Raw genomic sequence first — 23,568 nt, forward strand, 5'->3', positions numbered from 1 at the left:
TGTACACTAAGTGTGTTTTGAATTCACGAATGCACTGTGCGAACGTACGTAGCGTTTCTACTGGGAAACTGACTGCGCATGCGCGAACTGGGCCGGGAAAAGCACAGCAGCGTAGTGCCTTCAGGAGGATCATTTTTGCAGCATTTTTGACTGCAGGCCAGATGAAGTAATGAGTCATTTTTAATTGAGGTATGAAAATCACCAAATGTTGTCATGTTTAAACCTATAATCAGTGTAGGCTTTCTGAAATGAAAGAACTGATTAAAATAGAAAAATCCAAAGGGTTTCAATTTTCATTTCAGCCTGGGGAAACAATGGAAACCTTGCCCTGCCCTGACCTCACGTCACTGTCATTGACGCCTATTGAAATGCATTGGGATTAAAAAAAAAAAAAAAAAAAACGATGATAAACATTCAATATATTGTTTCCGGGAAAACTGGGAAAATTAATTTGGGAATAAAAAACAACAGCAGCAGCAACAACAAAAATATAAATACTGTACAAATAAACAGCAAGTATGCAGGAATTTACTGTATTTTGCTTTTGTGCTCACCAGCCCCTCCCCTCTCTCGTTCACACTCTCGCTAATTCAAATGCTCATAACTTTATTGATTCCTTATTTTTTTGTATTTTAATCAGTTTTTTTTCCACAGCTGGATTACATTACATATTATTGCTGTAAGGCCACAAAGGAAATCTCTCTGTCTGTGTCTGTGTCACTCTCACTCAGTCTCTTGCTCAGTTGAGGTCTGCCTCAAAGGAATCATAGAACAACATTTGATTTGAAGTGCTTACAATTAACCTTAAATCAAGTTCAGCAATCATAATATGCTTTTCCTGGCATTTTTGTCATTTGTAACCACATCATCATCACCAATATCACTGGTGTGTACACTTTTCCGTGTGGATAAAAGGTTGAAGATGGCCCGCTGGGGGAAGGGGGGTGGGGGGGGGTGCAATTGGATCATGGCTCCACTTTTGGTGGTGGTTACACAACCGTGGCACCCGTTCAGGAGCCAAGGCCACAATAAAAGTCTTCTTGCAAATCAAAGAAGCCCCTGAGAGCCCGCCAGAGTACGTTTACACATCTCACTAAGCCCACCTTCTAATCCCCTCTCATAGTGTCTGCGTCCAGGTTTTTTGCAGTGTAAAAATAGTCAAAGCATGTCCAGTGAGATTGTACATTTTAATGGCCGCCACCATCTGTTTGCAGGTATGTGCCCGCCGCCATTGTGCCGCCATGTGATCCAGGCCCGGTTTAAAAGCTCACCCGGGGTGGGCCGGGGGGGGGACAGCGTGGAGCCTTCCCCACTCCTCCACATCTTCGGGAGCGTCTGGTGAGTCTACTGTTGTTGTTTTTCCTGATTCTTTTTTTTCAGCATAAAATGAATTTTTGGTCTTCTTCTTAAAGGTACAGGTGCTTTGTGGTGCAATATGTCGGACAGTGAGGAGGCCTCGTACGAGTGAGTACATAACAAGATGGCGCTGCTGTAATGACATGATGGAGACATGGGTGACTAATGTATTGTTTTTGTTGTGTGTGTGTGTGTGTGTGTGTGTGTGTCTGTGTGTGTGTTTTCTTGCAGGGAGCACCGTAAGTCAATTGACACATACTTTGGGTTACATAATACAAAAAGATGAATGTTCTTAGCTTGATAGCAGAATTGCCATTTTTGAATATTTTCAGAAAACATGAAAAAAATATATTTAAAAATTGACAAACAGTCGAGAGTGGACAAACATGACCTGGATAACTAAAAATCTACACGCACATTAAGAAATACACAATGATGCTAATTATGCTAGTAGGCTAATGGCTTAAATAAATGACGATCATAAATGTCATGTTGAGTATATGAGAAATGCAAATTTTATAAATTAAAATGTATGTCTTTATAGACTTTAAATTGACATTTTGTGATAATATATGCAGTATGGATTATTTTATCAAATTATATTACAAATTGTTCAAATACTCTATTTACATTTGTATAACATTTAAAATGTATACATATAATACTTATACACACATACAGTATATAATTTTAAATGTCATTCAAGGGTAATGCTACCAATTTATATTTGTTAGTATTGTTTCATGCATGTATTTACATATTTTATTTTAAATGATTTAATACAGTCTCAATTTTTACTCAACCAATTAAAAAATGCAGCAAAAATAAAATTGCTGAATAGAACAAAAACTAATCGTTAAATAACCCATTTATTTCATTCAGTTTTATATAATTAAAATACAATTTTCATTTGACCAAAACTAAATAACAAATGTCAGTGTATAGAAAATAGTTTTAATATGTAATGAAGAATTGTTATACTATTATGATCATCATAAATAATTGATGTCAACATCATCAATATTCTTAGCTGTCATTAGTGTAAGAATATTAGCACTCATTAGAATAATAATAATAATTATTATTATTCTAATGTTTTTCAGATAATGTATATTATAATAAAAAAAGACATACTGAATAAAGCAGTACAAATTAATATATTAAATATAAAATACACATTCCTATAATGATGTTAGATACCATATCGAGCATCATCAATAAAATGCACATGAGGGGGGGGGGGGCTGGTCAATGTAATGTGGTGTCACGCATTTAGCTCCTATTATTGCATTAAAGCTCCCATTTAGTTATTTAACTGTTCCATATGCTAAAAAAAAAAGTTCTCAAATGTGTAAAAAAAACACGTCCGTGACAAGCATTAGTAAAAATTGACTTTGGATCTAATATTTTTGCTGTCCCTAAATCAGCAGAAAAATATGGAAGGTATTGCATTCACTTGAAAAAAAAAAGTATTTTTTTTTCTGACAACATTTTTGTGGGAGTATTTTTTCTGTTTTATTGAATATTTTTTCCCTATTTTTTTGAGTAATTTTTTTTCTGTTGAAAAAAAATATTCTCCTCGGTATTTCTGAATATTTATTTTCTGTTTTTTCTGAATAATTTTTTAAACACATTCTTATAATGATCTTAGATACCATAATGAGCATCATCAATAAAATGCACATGGGGGGGGGGTAAATGTAATGTGGTGTCACGCATTTAGCTCCAATACCATCAATTCCCATTTGCAACTTCCAATCTCATCACATGCACACGCGCGCGCTTCCTTCTTGAGCTCCTCGGCGACGTGCTGTTGTTTGTTAGTGCAGCCACCAGGGGGCTTTGGGAGGCGCTAAAGCTCACTCCTCCACAGCCAGCCGCTTGTGTTTTTTTTCCTGCCACTTGATTTGCTGCTTCACGCGTTTAAGCCCGATGCTTAGCGCGCCGCGTGCTAAGCCGCCGGCTTCCCTGTGCTCCTTTGCTCTTTTTGTATTTTTGTCCTGCTGCCACCGTACGGGCAGCTGTGCCTGTCCACCGGTTGCTGACCTTTATCCCCTGCTGCATATGCATCTTCTTGGTTTTCAGCCTCCATCTTACATATTTACAGTACTGCCATTTTGATTGATGTTTTGGGTTCGGTTCAAAGTGCATTGCAAATAAAATCGGACTTGGCTTAAGCCTGTTAGCCTACAAGGGAGTTGGTGAATAGCGCCTCACATTTCTAAGCCCCAAAGGACCCGCTAAGGTATATTTTATTCACAGAATATCTGTTTGGATTTGGATTTGGTTTCGTCTCATGTTTTTATCTTGTCCCCATCGAAAACCATGATGCACGGACAATGTCATAACAAATAGACGTTATTTCTGCTTCTTAATTTCTACCGAATTATATATATATATATATTATATATTCATGTATTTTACCACACTAATAAAATAGTGTGCTGTATCTGCGTTTTGCCATGTTTGTTTGCCTCTGCTTGTATATTTTCCTGTGCATTATATACAACATACACATACTTCCTGTACTCAAAAGACCAACAATTCCTTGTGAACAGAGCATGTGCAGAACACAAACCAATGTTGTGTTCAATTGAGGTAGCTCGATATGCGTTTATATGACCAAATATTTGGGGGGTTTTAAAACTGGAATATGAGCATATTGGGGTTTTTGCGGGTGGCCTGACATATTCGTAATATTCGCAGATTTTTTAAAAATCATTTAATTTGGGCAAGTTTGTAAACATAATTATTTTTCATTTTAAAAGGGACGTGTAGAGATTAATTGCAAATAAAAAATTAAAAAAAGGAAAATAAAACTGTACAGTTGGAACTTCTTTTTCATACTACAACCAAACACTACAAAACCTGAACTATTTCCCAGACTTCTAGTCTGGAAAGGCACAATAGCCACCTTCATTCGCTCCATGCACCTCCATTGATGCCGAAGAGATAGAATTACCCCCCCCCCCACTCGGACCCACAGCCACACTATAGTGGACAGGCTGAGTGGCTATCATCACCAAATAATCACGTCGATGCTGCTTTGTTTGCTGCTAACGCTTAATGCTTGCTTTGCACAGAAGAAGCGCAAGAGGAGGTGGAGTTTGCAGAGGAGGAGGAGGGGCTAGATGGAGGTAGTTACGCTTTTATTGCTTGTAACACAACACAATGCAGCCACGCCTGTCATTAGCGGTGCGCGTGCACATGGACGTGTTCCGTCTCGTCGTAAAAAAAATATGTCAGACACAACAACATTTTTAAAGACAAGTAGTAGCTTTCACTTTTACGACATGCATTGAAGAATGGATTGAAACGACAAACTATGTGTAATACATGCCAATTAAAACAATCTAAATACGTATGTTAATTTGCTTTTTACATGTAAACAAAAGTCTAATTAGTTATTGCATTAAAGCTCCCATTTAGTTATTTAACTTTTCCATATGCTAAAAAAAAAGTTCTCAAATGTGTAAAAAACACGTCTGTGACAAGCATTAGTAAAAATTGACTTTGGCTCTAATATTTTTGCTGTCCCTAAATCAGCAGAAAAATACGGAAGGTATTGCATTCACTTGAAAAAAAAGGTCATTTTTTCTGACAATTTTTTTTGGGGGAGCTTCGTTTTTTTGAGTATTTTTTCTGTTTTATTGAATATTTTTTCCCTATTTTTTTGAGTAATTTATTTTCTGTTTAAAAAAATAATAAATTCTCCTCGGTTTTTCTGAATATTTGTTTTCTGTTTTTCTGAGTCATTTCCCCCTGTTTTATAAAATAATTATTTTTCTGAATATTTTTTTGAAGGGTTTTCCCCTCAGAGATTAGAGAACAAACCCCAATACAGTATACACATGAATTCCTTTGAGAGCCAGTAAGTAAACATGACCATCTTATTGCATATGGAGGCATGCGGGAAAGTGTCAGCTTCCGCTATTAGCGAGTCTGCAACAAGTCACTTGAAGTTCAGAGGTAAAAAAAAATAAAAAAAAAAATTATAAAAATAATTTTCCCCGTTTATTTAAATAATATTTTCCCCTGTTTTTTTGAATATTTTTCGGAGTAATTTTTCCTCCTGTTTTTCTGAATTTTTTTTTCTGTCAAAAAAATATTCAGTAAAACTGAAAAAAATAGTCTGAAAAACAGAAAATGAAAAAACAAAATTCTTCTCTTCTCAAAGACTCGGATGAAGGAAGCAACCACTTGTTCCTGATAATTGTTTCTCCATTGCTCTCCACCGCGCATGAGCAGCCAGCTTCTCGAATTTCTGTGGGCGTGACAAACCTTTACCAGAGGCGTTTCCACTAACCCGAGGCGGAGGGGTCGAGTGCACTTCCGTGACTTAGTGACGTCAAACGGTTACGGAAGTTTAAGGAGGAGGCGAAAGCTAAAGAAGTCGCGGGCTGACTTTTTTCATACCTGGTTGGATTGTAGACAGTCCGGGGATACATATTATTGATAGAAAACCCCATTAAAGTGCATTTTCATATGATGGGACCTTAAAGAAAGGCCTATCTTTATACTGCCCCCAGTGGCCAAGGCCGGCACATCAGAAGGAGCAACACAATGAAACAGCAGTACTTACATTAAAAAAAATTCTTATTACACTATATTTTTGTAAAGTAGTCTGTAGACTACTTTATATATATTATATATAAATAATAATAAAATAAATATATATTTATATTATATGATAGAGTGTTATTATTGCGATTATTAAAAAAATTAAAGAAATATTAAACTACATAAAAAAACTGAAAATACATCACAAAATAACAAATAAATGCATCATCCTCCCTCTCCATCTTTGATTTTGCATCCATCTATTTTGGCATAAATGACATGTGAGTTATTTTTAATTACCAACACACACACACACACACCCCTACACACACACACACACACACCTTCATTCCATCATCGCTGACAGACAGCACTTGCCCACATGGCAGCTGCCTCTTTTTTTCCCTTTTGTGTCACTCAACTGTTGCCTTTCCACTCGATCAACTGGAAAAGCCTCTTTGCTTCAAAGTGGAACACTTGCAAGTTGCACTCGAAAAGCGACTGTAGCCATTCCAAATGGTAGGCACTCACAAGGCCAATTCATTAGGCACACCAGCACAATCGTAATGACATCCAACATGAAAGCCATATTCCAAAAAATTCAATTGTCGTCAATTTTTTGTCATTTGTGAATCTCCATTCTTACCTTCTTATAATTGGTAAAAAAAATAAAAAATAAATGATGTACTCAAAATACAAATAGAATCTAATGGCCTGTTTTCCCCAAAAGTGATTAGCAACAAAATCTATCAACTTTACCACATCTTATAGTCACTATTCTCCCCCAAAAAGTGTCAAGAGTTAGCCAAGTTTCACTCTCGGAGGTACTTCATCACCCAGATTCAATTGATTTTGCGCATTAGCGTATAGACGATCAATGCATGTGGCCAACTCATTAATAAGCATGATTTGAGTGGGACCGCACCTTACCAGTTTTTAACCCGAGTGTTTTCGTGATGTTCACTAGATGGCGGCGACGAGCATGACGAAGGTAAGGAGCACTGCCAGATCACACATACGATGTATTTCTATTTTTATTGATGATACTCCTTTTTTGCAATTTTTTTGCACGTAAAAGACGGCAAGAGGAAGTCGAGGTAAGAGATGTTTTATTCAATTAAATACATTTTAACTCATTCACTGCCAATGACGGCTATTGACGTCAAAAATTCATTTAAACTATTTCTATTAGTTTAACATTTTTTCCCACTTTTGTTAACGAGAGTATGAAAACCTAGAATTTTTTAATTGTATTAGAACAGATATACAATTTGTGATTAATCGTGAGTTAACTAGTGAAGTCATGCGATTAATTACGATTAAAAATTGTAATCGCCCGAATTTTTGATAATTATTATATATATTTTTTAAGACGATTATTAAAAATTAAACAAAAAATGTTGTTTTGTTTTGTTTTAAAAAGAAAAGATTATTAAAAATTAGGGGCATCAGGCGATTAAAATTTGTAATCGTTATTAATCGCATGACTTCACTAGTTAACTCATGATTAATCACAAATTTTATAGCTAGTCTAAATGTACAAAAAAATTCTAGGTTTTCATACTCTTGGAAAAAAATGTTAAACTAATAGAAATAGTTAAAATAAACTTTTTAAAGTCTATAAATGTCAATGGCAGTGAATGAGTTAAAAAGAAAGTATTACTGTACATACATGTATTATATATATATATATATATATATATTTTTTTTTAATTATATACTTAATTATATATATTTTTAATGATTTTAATTTGTGGTCAGGCCTGGTTTTGTTGCCTGTTTGTCTGCTCCCAAAATCCCAGATGGTGAAAAAGTGGACTTTGACGTGAGTTGAACATTTTTATGGCTTTTGGATAATGACTCTCAATTGGTTGATCATCTCTATCACTATGATTGATTGATTGGCTGACCGCTCACGTCATCTTTCAGGACATCCACCGCAAACGTATGGAGAAAGACCTGACGGAGCTCCAGACGCTGATCGAGGATCACTTTGAGAAGCGCAAGATAGAGGAAGAGGAGCTCCTCGGCCTCACCGACCGCATCGTGAGGCTCCCCGACGCCGTCGGGTGACATCGTCAACCGGCGGCACGCTTCCTTCCACCTGTCTCCTCTGTGACTCTTTAGGACAAGCGCAGGTCCGAGAGAGCCGAGCAGATGAAGATCAGAGCGGGAAGGGAAAAAGAACGACAGAACAAAATGGCCGTAAGTCCAGTCCGTCGCAGCATTTTGTACCTTATAAACTGACAGCTGCATGTTTCTTGTTCAGAATCTTATTTTTATTTTTTTTATTTTTTATTTTTTTTTAAATCTCACCTAAATTAACTCAGTGAGTAAAACAAACAAACAGATTTTCTATTTTCTCAGGAGGAGAAAGCAAGGAAGGAGGAAGAAGAGGCCAAGAAGAAAGCCAACGATGATGCCAGGAAGAAGATGATCCTGAGCAACCTGAGCTTCACCGGCTACAAAGTAAGACGATATCATCATATCCCGTATTCCGATGTATTTAACTCTTTCACTGCCATTGACGGTTATAGACGTCAAAAATTCATTTCAACTATTTCTATTAGTTTAAGTTTTAAAAAAAAAATCCACTTTTTTTTAACATAGAAAACCTATAAAAAAAAATTATTGTACTTTTAGAACAGATATAAAATTTGTGATTAATCGTGAGTTAACTCATAAAGTCATGCAATTAAATAATTAATTTTATATCTGTTCTAAATGTACAACAAAAAATGTTTTCTAGGTTTTCATACTCTTGTTAACAAAAGCGGAAAAAATGTTAAACTAATAGAAATAATTCAAATTAATTTTTTGACGTCAATAGCCGTCAATGGCAGTGAATGAGTTAAGTGTTCTTGATATTTCGTTTGGGTTCCGACAGACGCAAACGGGAGCCAAGCGACAAACGGAGCGAGAGAAGAAGCGGAAGATCCTCAACGACCGGCGCAAGGACTTAAACATTGATCACCTGAGGGAGGACAAACTCAGGTGCGGATCTGGAAATCAATCATTCCATCGGTCGGTCAATTGATCGATCGATCTATGTACGTATGTTTATATCTACACAGGGAAAAGGCCAATGAACTGATGGATTGGATGCAGCAGCTGGAGGCGGAGAAGTTTGAACTTCAGTACAAATACATGAAGCAGAAATATGAGGTGACTCGATGACACTGAAACATTTTAATATGTTACAGCAGCTACATTTTGCACCCACCCACTGACCAATGCTGATACAGTAGTGCCTTGAGATGCGAGTGACCCAACTTGCGAGTTTTTCCACATACGAGTCGTTGAACAATTATATAATATGCATCTTCATATATGCTTGAATCTTTATCCTCTGTGAGGATCTGCGATGACCTGATCCTCCATGAACGATGTGTCTATCTGGTCTTATACTGCCCCCAGGTGGCCAAGGCGGGTACAGCAACATTGTTTTTATTATTTTCAATTCAATTTAATTATGCAATTGTTTGTTGTCACAAGGTGCTATTTTGCCATGTAAAAACACACAATACAATCTTGTTGCTGTTTTTTGGATGGCTGGAACGGAAAAATGGCATCTCCATTCATTTCAATGGGGAAAGATGATTTGAGTTACGAGTGATTTGAGTTACGAGGTCACGGAACAAATTATACTCAAATCTTAATAAATTCAATAGTATGTCGTTTTTTTTTGTACCTAATACAATGACAAAACTACTCCATTTTGTGCCTTATTGACAAATTTGCGCCATTGTGTTAAATAAGAAAATGAAATTAATCGACTTATCGGCTGTATGTTGTATGTAATAAACAAACTATAATTCATTGTGGATTTTGTGTCTGATAAGCAGAATATTTGTAAATTATTACTGACTTATTTACTCTATTTTGTGCCAAACGTAACTTGCCACTGTTAAGTATTTTGCAACCTCTTTTAACTCATTCACTGCCATTGACGGCTATAGACGTCAAAAATTCATTTGAACTATTTCTATTAGTTAAATTTTTTTTTCACTTTTGTTAAGAGTATGAAAACCTAGGAAAAAAATTGTGTACATTTAACTATTAACTATTGAAGTCACTTGACACGATTTAAAAAAGAAAGAAAAGATAATAAAAAATTAGGAGCGTCGGGCGATTAGATATTTTTAATCGTAGTTAATCGCATGACTTCGCTAGTTACCTCACGATTAATCACAAATTTTATATCTGTTCTAAATGTACAATAAAAAAATTCTAGGTTTTCATACTCTTGTTAACAAGTGGGATTTTTTTTTTAAACTAATAATAGAAATTGTTCAAATGAATTTTTGACGTCTATAGCCGTCAATGGCAGTGGATGAGTTAAGTATCTACAATTGGAACCCAATTAATTGCCTAGAAATTTGCATTTTGTTACATATTGACAGCCAGTATCTAATAAACTTAGGTGGCCCATTTGTAGGATTTTGTATTCGTTGTTTTGTTACACATAAATTTTCAACCTAAAAAAAAAATATATATATATTTTTTTAAATCAATGGTCTAGGACTCATTTCCTACCCTTCTTATTCCTAACAAGTGGCCGAGTTTGTTGCATTTTGTACCTAATAACCGACTAGCACTTTGTACCATACAACTGGCCAATCTGCAGGATTTTGTACCTGGTAAATGGATGTTTGCATTGACTCACGTTTACCTGCACACACGCAGGTGACTGTGCTGAGGAACCGCGTCACCGACCATCAGAAAATGTAAGTACGGTCAAAATTGCTGCTTTCCTCACAAATAATCAACAATGACAGGTGCGCGATGGGTCAATACGTCCGAATAAACAGTGTGGGGCTCTTAACAAGACCCCTTAACAGCTGCGAAGGTCAGCTGCCAGCATGCTAAGTGGGCTACACGGGGGGGGGCTTACGTAAGACAAAAAGGTGCTTCAAGTGAGGTTGTGTGACAAACACAAGCATAGCTAGGAGGGTAGCGGACGTCCCAAAGGGGTGACGGAGGGATGAGGTACAACAGCTGAGAGGTCTTAAGTGCAACACGATCATTTGGTGACCCCAACGCCATCCAGATCACGCTGGATTCCCCCTCGGACCACTCATAACACCGCCTGCTTAGATCATTGAGTCATTGTTGGATATGAACAAGCGTGTTAGCTAAAAACAACAGCTTCTTCAAGTTGTTAGCCGCTAACTGTTAACAACAGTGAATGCATGCGTTCACTCCTGAATAAAAATAACCACAAACAACGATTTAACATGTTAGCTAGCTGGCTGTTCCTCTTCCTGGTCATTTGTTGCTGGGCAGAATTGATGCGGCATTAAAAAAAAGAACACACAAAAAAAAAACGTGTGCCCCAAAGCTTTGACAATAATGTTTACTTCGCTCATTGAGTCATTGTTGGAACTGAACAAGAGCATTTGCTAAAAACAATGCGTTGTTAGCCGCTAACCGCTAATAACAGTAAACCAAACAATGTATGCATTAACTCCTGTATAAACACAATTAGGCCTACAAACTAATGACTAAAATGTTAGTGAGCTAGCAGTTTCACAGTTTTGTGAAGTGACTTGTTGCTAGGAATAAACAAAGAGTCTTTGCTAAAAACACTGATATGCTCATTCGGGTACTACTAGATATAAATGAGTCTTCACTAAACAAACTTGTTAGCTGCTAACTGCTAACGGCAGTCAAGAGTGAATGTATGCATTCATGCTTATTTAAAGATGATTAAATATACAAATGAAATGTTAGCGAGCTAGCATATTTAGCATCGCTTGCTAGTTGCTTCACATTTGTGAGGTCGCTTGTTACTAGGCAGAATTTGTAGCGCACGCTGAGCTGTCCTGATTTGCATTTTTTTTTTTCTCAGTTCAAAGAGCAGCAGAAGCAAGCGAGGCCTGAGGAAGTAACATCAACAACAACAACAACAACAACAACAACAACAACACAGAGTCCTCCTTTCCTCACAAGTCGCCTTACTTTCGAAAAAATTATAAATCATCTTCATGCTTGTCTGTGAAATAAAGTGCATGCATGAATAAAAGTGTCAAATGACATTGTTTGGTCTGCGTGTTTCTTTAACTTGTGGGAATTAAAAGGTTCTAATCACATATCATCAAAACTATTAGTTATTATTGCTATTATGTAGCCGCACCCATTCTTAACTAGTGCCAAAAAGGTTTTGTTCTGATGCCTGCTGCACTTTAACTCACTTGTTGGATGTTGTAATGATTAAACGGATTACTTTGTTACATTCAGTAGCTAACTAGATTGCTGCATTTGCAACTTAAAAAAAAAAGACCACTTTGACACATTTCAAATCAACTTTTGATTAACAATGTTAGAAAAATGTTGTACAAAAAAAAAAAAAAAAATAATAAATATATATATATATATATATATATATATATATATATATATATATATATATATATATATATATATACATACATTTACCATTTTGTACCTTAATTTCATCATTACTGTTTTTGTTATTATATTCTTACTAAAGTGACTAGTTTATAACATTTTAAACGGACTAATTTGTTTCTTTTAACTTATTTTCTAACCTGGAAATAAATGTTTAGTTTTAATTTTCATCATTATCGTTAATATATTGACTAATTTAACATTTTCTACCTAATGAACTGCACTTTGGATCTCATAAATTGTCCAATTTAGCCCATTTTGTAGTGAATAAATGGAATAATTTGCTCCATTGTGTACATAAGTGACTAATTTGCTGCATTTTGTTCTTAACTCATTCACTGCTATTGACGGCTATAGACGTCAAACATTCATTTAAACTATTTCGATTAGTTAAATTATTTTCCCACTTTTGTTAACAAGAGTATGAAAACCTAGGAAAACAATTTCTTGTAAATTTAGAACAGATATACAATTAGTGATTAATTGTTAGTTAACTAGTGAAGTAATGTGATTAATTACAATTAAAATATTTGAAGGGCCTAATTAAAAAAAAAAAATAATAATAATGGGGCGTTTAATTGTAATTAATTGCATGATAATTTTATATCTGTTATAAATAATTATAGGTTTTCATAAAAAATGAAAAAAATGTTAAACTAATAGAAATAGTTCACATGAATTTTTGACGTCTATAGTCGTCAATGGCAGTGAATGAGTTAATGAACGGACACAATTGTTGTCTTAAGCACCTGATTAAGGTAACCTGAGGTCAAAACTGAAAAAAGGATGCAGTGGAAAATTTTGTTTTTGTTTTGGCAGTTGCCTGAAGGCGAGACGGCCAGTGACGATTAGTCAACTAACAGCGTTTTAGCCCCTGAAAACTTTATTGACACGTTCATTTAAAAACAATCAAACACCAGTGGGAATTTTAAAAGGAGTTTTAAGAACACAAAATGAAATGAGAAAGGTTGTCACCGCGTGCAGAGCCCCGCAACATCCTAGTCGATGACTTGAAACGACTTGTGGGCCGCCGTGGTGACGTCATTGACAAACGACGACTTGTTCATCCCTTGCTGCGGGACAAAAAATGAAAAAGACAAAATCATAAAACCTCATCTGCAACCCGCACTACCGCATTCCTGGGAACCTAATCCTTGGAGCTGTTTCTCACAAATACCAGCGAGAGGCGTGGAAGCAGGGAGGTGAACTCACCCTCTTCAGGAGGTTCTGGATGTCCTTGTCAGACCACAGATGGTAGAGGAACGCAGACGCCGACTTGCTGGATTTGGGGAAATATCTAAGAGAAACAGTCAAAAATCAAAAGAAAATCTTACAGAATTACACACATACGAATAATCACGACACATTTTCTCGAAAAGATTATCGTCAGCAATTATCCTGTGGCATGGGGTGTGTTAAGAGTCTGCTCACAAAATGGTTGGTGCTGACAATCGTAAATATTGTGAGAACTGAGCGACTTAACTCATTCACTCCCAGCCATTTTCACCGAAGCAACCCCCTTCGCTCCCGGCTATTTTACTGGATTTTGACTGATTTTGCAAGGCCCACAGAATATTGTGTTCCATTGCTATAAAAACATTTCTAAATTTCTATCTGTATCTGTTTGACAGCAATTAGCATTAGAATATAGCTAAGTGTCATCATTATTCACAAATCTGTTTAAAACACTGGGAAAAGAGCTTTTTTTGCAACATGGTCCTGGTTGATCTCTTGTACTCTACTGCCACCTGCTGGCTGTTTTTGGAATAACTACCATTGCTTCAAGCATTCTCTTCAGGTCAGAGGCTGAATCAAAGCCTTCAGTTTGCTCTCGCATAAAAAAACAACAACATAAAAAAACATATTTATACGTCTTTGGGATACTTAAAACATTTAAAATAGAACGTATTTATATGTTTTTGGGAGCAAATGAGTTAAGTAGGTGTACACACATACCCACAACTGATTATTCAATAAAAAAAATCCGGATTTTTATTTTTATTTTTATTTTTTCTTACAATATTTAAAGAAAAGAGGAATTACCAGTATGAGGTTTTGCCCCCATTTGCTCAGTTTTTCAGAGAGAACGTATAGTTGATGTCTATCAGCATTTTAAGATGAAAAATAATAATAATTTTCAAAAACACACTTGTTCTGGCTGAGCTCCTTGAGCGAGTTGATCAAGCCGCCGTTCAGCAGGCGCTTGCCGCTCTCGGGCTCTTTGGCCACCAGGATGTTGGCCGTCTGGCACGCCATGGCCAGCGTGTCGTCAGACTCGTTGCCGTCTTTGGTGCCGGCGCTCAGGAGGCCCAGTAGCTCGGGCAACACCTTGTGCGCTGCAACAACAAAATGGCAGACATGAACACCTTTTGAAGACATTTTTACGAAACCTTTTAGTGTTAACTAACTCATTAATAGTCAATGTATGCATTTATAAAGCGGTATGTTCCATTTTATGCCTAAAGTTGGGTTTCTATCCACCCATTTTTATTTGAATTTTTAAGAAATGAGAAAATAAAACTGAATGGAAACGCTAGAAATTCGAAAAAGGGCCCGAAATTCGCAAAAACGTTTTAACGCTTGGAGGGGGTGAATTTTGAAGCGTATCGGATATTAGGTCACATGTAAGTTTGTCGTCACAAATTAATGGCGGACGATAAAATAAGGTATGTTTGGGGGGGACGACGAAACAGAAATATTTTTGAAATTTATTAAAGTTGTGAATTTTAATGCCAATTTAGATGGAAAACAGAAAATAAACTCTACGGTTTATCAAGAATAACAAAAGCAAACGCCATCGCACGGTGTAGTCGCTTGCTGGTTTTCTTCTTCTTCTTTTAAAGTACTGGTGGATCACATCTCTATGGTGTATAGCGCCACCTACAGCGGCGGAGTCCCCTCTCAATAATCGCAAAAGAAGAACGGATAGAAACGGGCATAAGTCGCATGTCCGTTTTGCGCATTTTCAGTAAATTTGCTTTAAAAATTTGGAACAATTGGATGGAAACCCCATTTTAATAAACTTGACACATTTTCTGCAATTTATACCTAATAAAAACGGCAAATTTGCAATACGCATTTTGTACCTGATAAACCAGCTAAGTTGCTTCGTTTTGTCAAGTCAATCATTGCAACTGACGTGTTTGCTGTACCTTGTACGAGTTAAATGTTGGATTACTTAAAAAAAAAAAATTGTTTTAATCACAAATAAGCCGGTTTAGCATTCACAGTTGATCCCTTTTCCAACTCAATTGTGGTCAAATGGCGCTGATGCGATTTCTCACCCAAGATGCCTTGCAGGTTGGGGTTCTTGCTGAAGTTCTGTACCAAGGCCACCGCGTTCCTCTGCAGCGTGACTTTGTTTGACTTCAAAAGTGGCGTGATGACCTGCAGGCCGTCCAGCTTTTGCACCACCGTCTGGCTCATGATGTTGGAAACCTGAACACACGCGGATTTGTGAAAACCAGATTGAACTACAGAAAAGCCCCAGTTATTCTGGGTCATATCTTCTAAATACAGCCAGAAAAGGTGAATAGAATAGAATATTTTTTAAATACAGTTTTACCACTCCCACAGACTTTAACACATTTAAAAATGTGCAATGGTGACAATGGCTCTCCTTTCCCACAAGTGAGGGCATTCCAGTAAGTAAGTACAAGGTGTGCCAAACCAAAGGGTCCAAACCCTGCTCCCAAAGCGGATATCCTCAATTAATTTGACGCTCTTCTACAGGGGGTTGGTAATTGCTTATAGATACCACAAAATGGTGGCAGTGTAATTCAAATGGATGCTCATTCACCAAGTCCATGCATCTAGCATGCACCAAATAATGAACCCATGTTACATAAATAGCTATACAGTATTTAAATTCAAAAAAAAAAAAATCACCTTCTCATGAGGCTCATATTTGCTAGCATCGGTAGACAAGCAGAACCATACGTTCACTTTTACTTTTGACCGTGCACAAGTTGCATTCAAAGACCACCAACAAAACACGATCAATAAAACGGCAAGATCCCACCACATGGCTGCAAAGTAAAAAAATTTTTTTTTGCTTTGACCTGAGCACAAAGACAAGATTTTGTAGATATGTTCCAAAAACAACAATTTGGAAATGAGCTTCACTGTGCTGTAAAAATAAACAAGCAATGGCGTGAATGATGAATTGCGATAATACATTTTCAACGCGATCGGTCGGGTGCTTACGATGCTGTCCTGTGCCGTGAGGTTCTGCAGAGCTCCACAACAGGCCTCCTGAGTTTCATCCCGATGACTCGAGTCCAATAAGGACAAGTAGTTTTGTAAGGTTTTGGAGTGGATGAGCCAGCCGGCCCCAGTCGGGTTGGGGTCCTCCACCACTGGGAAATCAAAGTAGCGCTGAAGGCAGAGGGGGAAGTTCGTCATTGGACGGGGGTCGGATTGATGGAGAGAAACCGCCGCCTTACCTTGTTGTCGGAGCTTTTGCTGGCCGGACTGAAGCAGCTGATGGGCCCGGCGTCGCCCTGAAGGTCCACCGGGCCGACGGGCTTGGCCAGTGCCGTGATGCGGTTGAACAACGCCGGGGACTCGGCCTCCAGCTCGAAGGTGAGGTTGTGCAGAATGCACGCGCAGTTCTCCACACACTGTTTTCATTTGGGTACGCGCATATCAATAATTAGAGTTGATCGGATGATGATGATGAAGATTATCCAAAGTGATTATCCTGTGGTGTGTGACTTTTTCCTCCTCAATTTGCTGGGCAGAGGTGACAAATCCAGGTCCAGAAAGTAAAAACCCTGTCACAGTGGCCTTTATACCTTGGTGGTAGAAGCAGCCCTTTAGCTTTTATCTCTAATTGTTTCCGTTGTTGTACGAGCACCATAGGAGCTAGCAAGTTTGCTAGCTCCTATGGTGCTCGTTTACCTGCTAGCTAGCAAGTCAGCTAGCTAGCTTGCTAGCTCCTATGGTGCTCGTTTACCTGCTAGCTAGCATGAGCGCCATAGGAGCCAGCAAGTCAGCTAGCTAGCTTGCTCGTTTACCTGCTAGCTAGCACGACAACGGAAACAATTAGCAATAAAACCTACGGGGCTGAAGCCAAACAGTGGCCGGGTTTTTACTCTCTGGACCTGGATTTGCCACCTCTGCTGCTGGGAAAATGGCCAGTTAAATATTTATGATCACAAATCCACAAATGTGTATGGTGAAAACCAACCTTATCATCTGTCTTGCCAGCATCCACGCAGTCTTGAAGGTGAGCAACCAAGGAGTCCACCAAACCTCGACATTTCCTCATGGCCTGCCGGTTGTTCTGCTTTGCACTGCTAAGGTTTCTGTCACGATGCAGAAAACAAAACGAAAATACGCACATTCAGAAAGTAGTTTTCCGCCTGTATTTCCAAACATTTGTTACCGTTAATAAGTGCTAGTGTACATATTCTTCTAAGTGTGCCGGCATTTATTTAGGCTAGCCTAGCTTGCTAGCTAATACGATTGATGAGCTTCATGTGTTTTTTTTTCCAAATATATTTTCCAGTATTTATTTATTTGTTTTTTTTTCTCCTGGGGAGCAAACTCCCACTTTTCGTGGAAAATGTACCTTGTAGGTTTATCAACAAGGGTTGGAATATGTTTTGTGGTTTACAAAAAACTAAACAAAATAAACTTCCAATGCATTTCATGGGGGTCATTTATATGTGGATCTTTGCTATTGGTGGCCCTACCCCCATGAATAGTGGGGTTCCACTACGTATATAGATTTAAATTGTAATATCACTATTCACTACTAGATGGCAGTAATGGCTTCTTAATCTTTTATTATAAGCATGTGTAAGTGGTTTGTTTCACATTTCTGACCAAATGTTTAGTTGGGAAACGGTTTTACCGCAGGCAGCCGGTGGCGTGATAGAAGGACTCATGATCCGGCCCGCTGGCTGTGCCCCGCTCTGGGCTCGTGGTGTAAGGCAAGATGACGCGTTCCATCAGGACGGGCATCGTGCTCTTCAGCAGGTCCGTCTTCAGGCTGTTGGCAGATGACAAATTCCACAGAAGACCTGGAGGGACACATAAGGAACATTTAACATACGGAGGATTTGGTTTTGTCGTTACTTTCCGGATGCACTGTATTCATCTTCAGTTGTTGATATTTAAAAGCAGCGTCAATTAGGGATTAAGGGGCGGGATAAAATTGGCATTCTACCTGTGAGCTGCTTCTGGATCTCAGGGGAGTCGGTTTCACGGAGCAGGGCCACAGCAGACGCGATTCCACCGCAGCGTTGGATCTCCTCCTTGTTGTCGTTGTTCTTGAAGGTGAGGTTGCGCAGGGCGGCCGAAGCCGTCTGGCTGAGGGACGGGTTGGGGCTGTGCAGCAACGCCACCAGCGGAGCGATCCCGTTGCACTTCAGCACCTGGTGTGCAATATTCAAGTCAACCCCAAAAATTGTTTTTGGAACAATAATGCAGCCCCACTAAGTCTAAACACGGTATTTGGGCTAAATCCAACCGTTTTTATCAATATGAGAAGGCGGCCATTTTGCCACTTGCTGTGGAGTGAAAATGACATCACAGTCGCTCCGGTCTCAGATAACGACCGGATTTTGCTGCATAACTCAGATTCCACAAGTGTAATATTAGTCAGAATGTCATTTTTAGACTAGTGAGGTCACACTAACATATTACAATTAATGAGGATAAGCGCTAGAAAATGATAACGCTGACAAAAAATGGATAAGATAATAAATTGGAGCAAAGGATTATGGAGTCACGTATCTTAAGAGTTGGGCTACACACTTAACAACTTGGCAACAATGTGAACTTTGAAGCTGTGGCGCTAATCTCCAAGCCAGTGAGATAAGTCACCTCTTTCTTGGCCTTGTCGTCAATGAAGGTGTTGTGCTGGATGTAGGTGGCGCCGCAGTGTTGGTATTGGATGTCCTCGTTGGACAGAAACTCCACAGCCTCCTTCATGCTGATGTCAGCCAATGCGCTGTTTCCGCTTGACCTGCGAGTACAACAACATGGAATGTTGACAAGCATTTTGATTTGGTTTACATGAACTCAACAACGCTCCCAGCCATTTTCACTGAAGCAACCCCCTTCGCTCCTGGCTGTTTGACTGGATTTTGCAAGTCCCACACAATATTGTGTTCTATCGCTATAAACACATGGAAACTAGCAAAAGATTCATCAGGGAAAAAAAGTATGTTTGTATCTATTTTGCAGCAATTAGCATTAGAATATAGCTAAGTTTCATCGTTATTCACAAATCTGTTTAAAAAACAGTGGGGAATGCAGCTGGTTGCAACATGGCGCTGGTTGAGCTCTTATACTCTGCTGCCCCCTGCTGGACATTTTTGGGAATAAATACCATTGCTTTAAGCCACCTCTTCATGCCAAAAGCTGCATCAACGCCTTCTGTTTGCTCTTGCATGAACACCCCCCCCCCCAAAAAAAAAACAAAAAATGTATATATACGTTTTTGGGAGTGAAGGGAAAAAGTATTAAAAACGGATTTCCACGTTTTGGGCTTAGAATGAGTTCATTCTAATTCAGCAAGTATGGCTGCAGTTTAGTGGCGAAGAGCCACACTAAATTCTGATCTCTTACCCCGAATCCCCTTTGCCCGGCAGTTTGCTTTGCTTGGTGAGCGTGTCCGCAGTCGAAGGCTTGGACTGCGTTTTATTGACGTAAGACGAAGTGCTGCCGAAGTGCTGAGTGTTGCCCGCGAACTGATTGCTGTTGCGGAGCATCTCCGTCTTGTAAGTGCTGCGGTTGGAGAGGAGCCTCTGCGGAGGCTCGCGGCGTTTAGCTAGGGAGTGTTGCCAACCCAGGTCGACCTCGTCGCGGTTGGGGGCCGCCCAGCCCTTGGGGGTGACGCCGTACTCGTAGCGACGGCCGAAGGTGTTGGTGGTCTTGGCGCTGGCGCTCGCTGTGCTGTTGTATGAACGGCGGTTGATGCTTTTCTCGACTGGGAACTGAAAGGACAAAAACACAAGTGTGTTTGTATCATAAATTAAAATTGTATTTACATGCGTTTGTATCTCTCAGTCAAAACCTCAACCAGATGTCTAAACCCAGACCCGACCAACTATAACATATGACCCAGTGGTGGTTCTCAACGACGTACCCGTTGTGAAATATTTTTTCAGCCAAGTACCCCCTTAACCAGCGCAAAGCACTTCTGATTGAAGAAAAAAAAGGAATGAATAAGTGCTGTGCCATCATTGTCTGATTAATTAAACGTTGTAGCTCTATTTGTATTTCTATGGTCTCTAGAACTATTTCGAAATAAAAAGATATAACAAAAAATAAATGAATAAATAAATAAATACGTTTGAAAAAAGATTCACGCACATACAAATTATTATCAACATTAACTAATTTGCTCCCAAAAACGTATAAATACGTTCTATTTTAAATATTACCAGTGTCCCAAAGACATATTAATAATTTTTTTAAATGTTTTTCTTTTTAGGCTAAAGCATACAAAAGGCTTTGATGCAGCCTCTGACCTGAAGAGGTCGCTTAAAGCAATGGTAGTTATTACAAAAAACGGCCAGCAGCTGGCAGCAGAGTATAAGAGATTAACCAGGACCATGTTGCAGCTGCTTTCACCGCAGTTTTAAACAAATTTGTGAATAATGATGAATAATGCTTTTATTTATTTTTTTACTTTTTTTTCCTGATGAAAGAAGAGACTCTAAACTTTCTTTTTTACATATACTTTTAAAATCACACGTACCCCCTGGAGTGCCTTCCAGCCATAATAGTAAAAACCTCAAAACCCTAACCCTACTAACTAAGACGCTCCAACAGTACTCACAGTTTTTAGGTGACCGTTCCCAAAAAAGACATTTCCGTTGGAGACGCCGGATTCGTAATTGATATCATACAAAGGGCCTGAAGAGGAAAAGAAAAATGTTATCAGTCAAAAGCGAAGGTTGCAGCTGCACATTCATTAGCTCAAAGTCATTAACGCTCTGATTTCCCACAGACCGAGTTGTGACTGATCTGTGGTTAAAGTTGTTAAGCGATATTTAGAGAAGCAACATTCCTAGAAGATAGAATTGGCAGGAGAGGTCACATCTAAAACTACGCAGGGAAGCTTGTACTCACATAGTAAGGGTGCGTACAGTTCAAAAGGAGGATAGTATTTTAACGAGGTGGCAATTAGATAAACCTGTTTGTTCGTAGTGACGCTGTCTGGATTTGACAATACAGAACTGCGACATGCTGAGAGCCGTCTCACATGCTACATTATTAAACTGTATCAGGGCAGACTATTAAAACTACAAGCAGGCCTTTTGGAACTGTAAACCCTCTCGCTTACGTAAGATCTCAAGTCTGATAGTGGGCGTAATATTTGACGTTTATGGCGGATATTATATCACTTTTATGGGCCCCACCTTTAATACACCAATTGGTCATTGAACTGTGATTAGACACACAAAATTGTTTGAGTTTTCCTTCTGTAAAATAAAATCATTCGTTTGACCCCCCCGGTCAGCAACATAAAAATATAGTATGTACGCTAAACTACCATTAAAAAAAATCACTAAAATAATTTATAACAACAATATATATATATATACAAACTTAATCTCAGTACATTTAATACCAAGGTAGTAAAAAAAAAAAAAAATTGTTAAGTGGTACCTACATGTACTTTATATTTGACAATTGTAATGCCTTGCGGTAATATTTAAATGTATTTTATAAATTGCTGTAAATTTCCCGCACTTGTCTAATTTGTTTTATATATATTTGTTATATAATATTAATAGTAACAATTCAACAAAATAAATCAATAGAATGACATTGTGCTAATTATATTTTTCCTATAATTGAGCTTTTATACTTTTTTTTTTTTTAATGGAATGAGATGATTTAGTTATATTCAACAATATTTGTTATATAAATACATATATATATATATTTATATATATGCATTTATATAACAATAATAATATTATATAACAAATATATATTAAACAAATTAGACAATTGCAGGAAATTTACAGCAATTTTATAATTTTTTTTTAAATATTACCGCAAGGCATTACAATTGTCAAATATAAAGTACATGTAGGTACCACTTAACAACATTTTTTTTTTACTATCTTAGTATTAAATGTACTGAGATTAAGTTTGAACATTATGCCATAGTCATTTTTGTTATGAATGTCAGAAATCAAATTGTAAACCGAGTACAGATGTGACGACGAGACTAGCAGTCAAAACTTTATTTATTTATTTAGCTTAATGTTGTTCATGTTGTTTTTTAATTACTTTACCTTGTAAATGAACACTGGGGAGAAACGGGGCAGATACGATAAGACTCGTCTTCTTTCTGCTCCTTTTCATTCAATGATGAAGAATATTGTTTTATGTTGTCTTTTTTCTTTTACAAATGAATAATCGAAAATAAATGAAAAGAGCTGCTCTGTGTAATGAAGACCAACAAGCTAATAATGTTTGTGCGACACCGAATGAATGGCTGAAAGTTCTTACTGGTCGGAGACAAAGAGGTCGATCCAGTCCTGCTGCTGCTGGAGTGCCTGGACCTGGTCCTCTGCACGCTCTGCACCTGATCCAGGACGCGCTGCTCTCCCGAGCGGTGCTGCTGGTGGGCCGAGGGCAGGGCCAGAGAGGTGTCGTCCACGGCGGTGAGGGACAGGGCCGATTTGAGCGGCTGGGCGCCGGCCATGGTGACGGGAGGTTCCGAGGCTCTCGCGACGCGGGGATGAATGAGGCGAGTTGAGCAGGTAGGCAGGCGAGGGAGGGACGAAAGGAGGGAGGGAGGGAACTGCGGGGGAGGGAAGGAGGAAGGACGCACCTTAGGTCAAACCGCGCCCTGATTGACACGCAGTGAGTTGGACTTGTTTTTTTTGTTTTTTTTATCTTTGGGTGTGTCGACATTGATTGGTGCACCTGGTTTATCAGTTTCACCTGCTGGTAGTACAACAGTCAATACTATATACTCAGTCTACTACTGCAAGAAAAGTGCACTTTAGCCAAAAATGAATACAAAATGCTAAAAAAAAAAAAAGAAGGAAAAAAAAAAAAAAGCTAATAATTTCAAAAACACAAAAATAACCCAAAGAAATTGAAAAAAATAGCACAAAAAGTAAAACATTTTTTTTAATAATAAATTAAAGAGGAAGTCAATTTTCTTTACAATATGCCCTATGCAGCACCACAAGTCTAAATGTGATATTCTGATTAACTCATTCACTGCCATTGACGGCTATAGACGTCAAAAATTCA

General features: G+C 38.1%; 2 protein-coding genes across 2 annotated transcripts; one reads left to right on the forward strand and one right to left on the reverse strand.

The window, feature by feature from the left end:
• The first annotated feature begins 4,429 nt into the window (after positions 1 to 4,429).
• LOC147167586 (troponin T, cardiac muscle isoforms-like) lies at positions 4,430 to 11,954 on the forward strand. The gene is made up of 11 exons (XM_086087586.1): positions 4,430 to 4,493; positions 6,884 to 6,907; positions 6,995 to 7,013; positions 7,678 to 7,741; positions 7,846 to 7,962; positions 8,044 to 8,121; positions 8,284 to 8,385; positions 8,804 to 8,910; positions 8,991 to 9,081; positions 10,603 to 10,643; positions 11,768 to 11,954. The coding sequence occupies exons 5-11, from the start codon at positions 7,864 to 7,866 to the stop codon at positions 11,805 to 11,807; spliced, it is 558 nt and encodes a 185-aa protein (XP_085943712.1). The 5' UTR covers positions 4,430 to 4,493; positions 6,884 to 6,907; positions 6,995 to 7,013; positions 7,678 to 7,741; positions 7,846 to 7,863; the 3' UTR covers positions 11,808 to 11,954.
• A 1,234-nt stretch (positions 11,955 to 13,188) lies between these two features.
• On the reverse strand, positions 13,189 to 23,102 carry pkp1b (plakophilin 1b). The gene is made up of 13 exons (XM_086087718.1): positions 22,813 to 23,102; positions 21,125 to 21,201; positions 19,909 to 20,276; positions 19,162 to 19,303; positions 18,503 to 18,710; positions 18,188 to 18,356; positions 17,519 to 17,636; positions 16,773 to 16,949; positions 16,534 to 16,704; positions 15,612 to 15,765; positions 14,477 to 14,663; positions 13,540 to 13,624; positions 13,189 to 13,400 (listed from the first exon to the last, which is right to left on the reverse strand). Exons 1-13 carry the CDS (start codon positions 23,006 to 23,008, stop codon positions 13,326 to 13,328), a joined length of 2,127 nt encoding a protein of 708 aa, XP_085943844.1. The 5' UTR covers positions 23,009 to 23,102; the 3' UTR covers positions 13,189 to 13,325.
• Between the last annotated feature and the right edge of the window lie 466 nt (positions 23,103 to 23,568).

This window comes from Leptonotus elevatus, chromosome 10 (assembly GCF_054856555.1).
Source record: "Leptonotus elevatus isolate MCC_2025b chromosome 10, RoL_Lele_1.0, whole genome shotgun sequence".
Taxonomy (NCBI): Eukaryota; Metazoa; Chordata; class Actinopteri; order Syngnathiformes; family Syngnathidae; genus Leptonotus; species Leptonotus elevatus.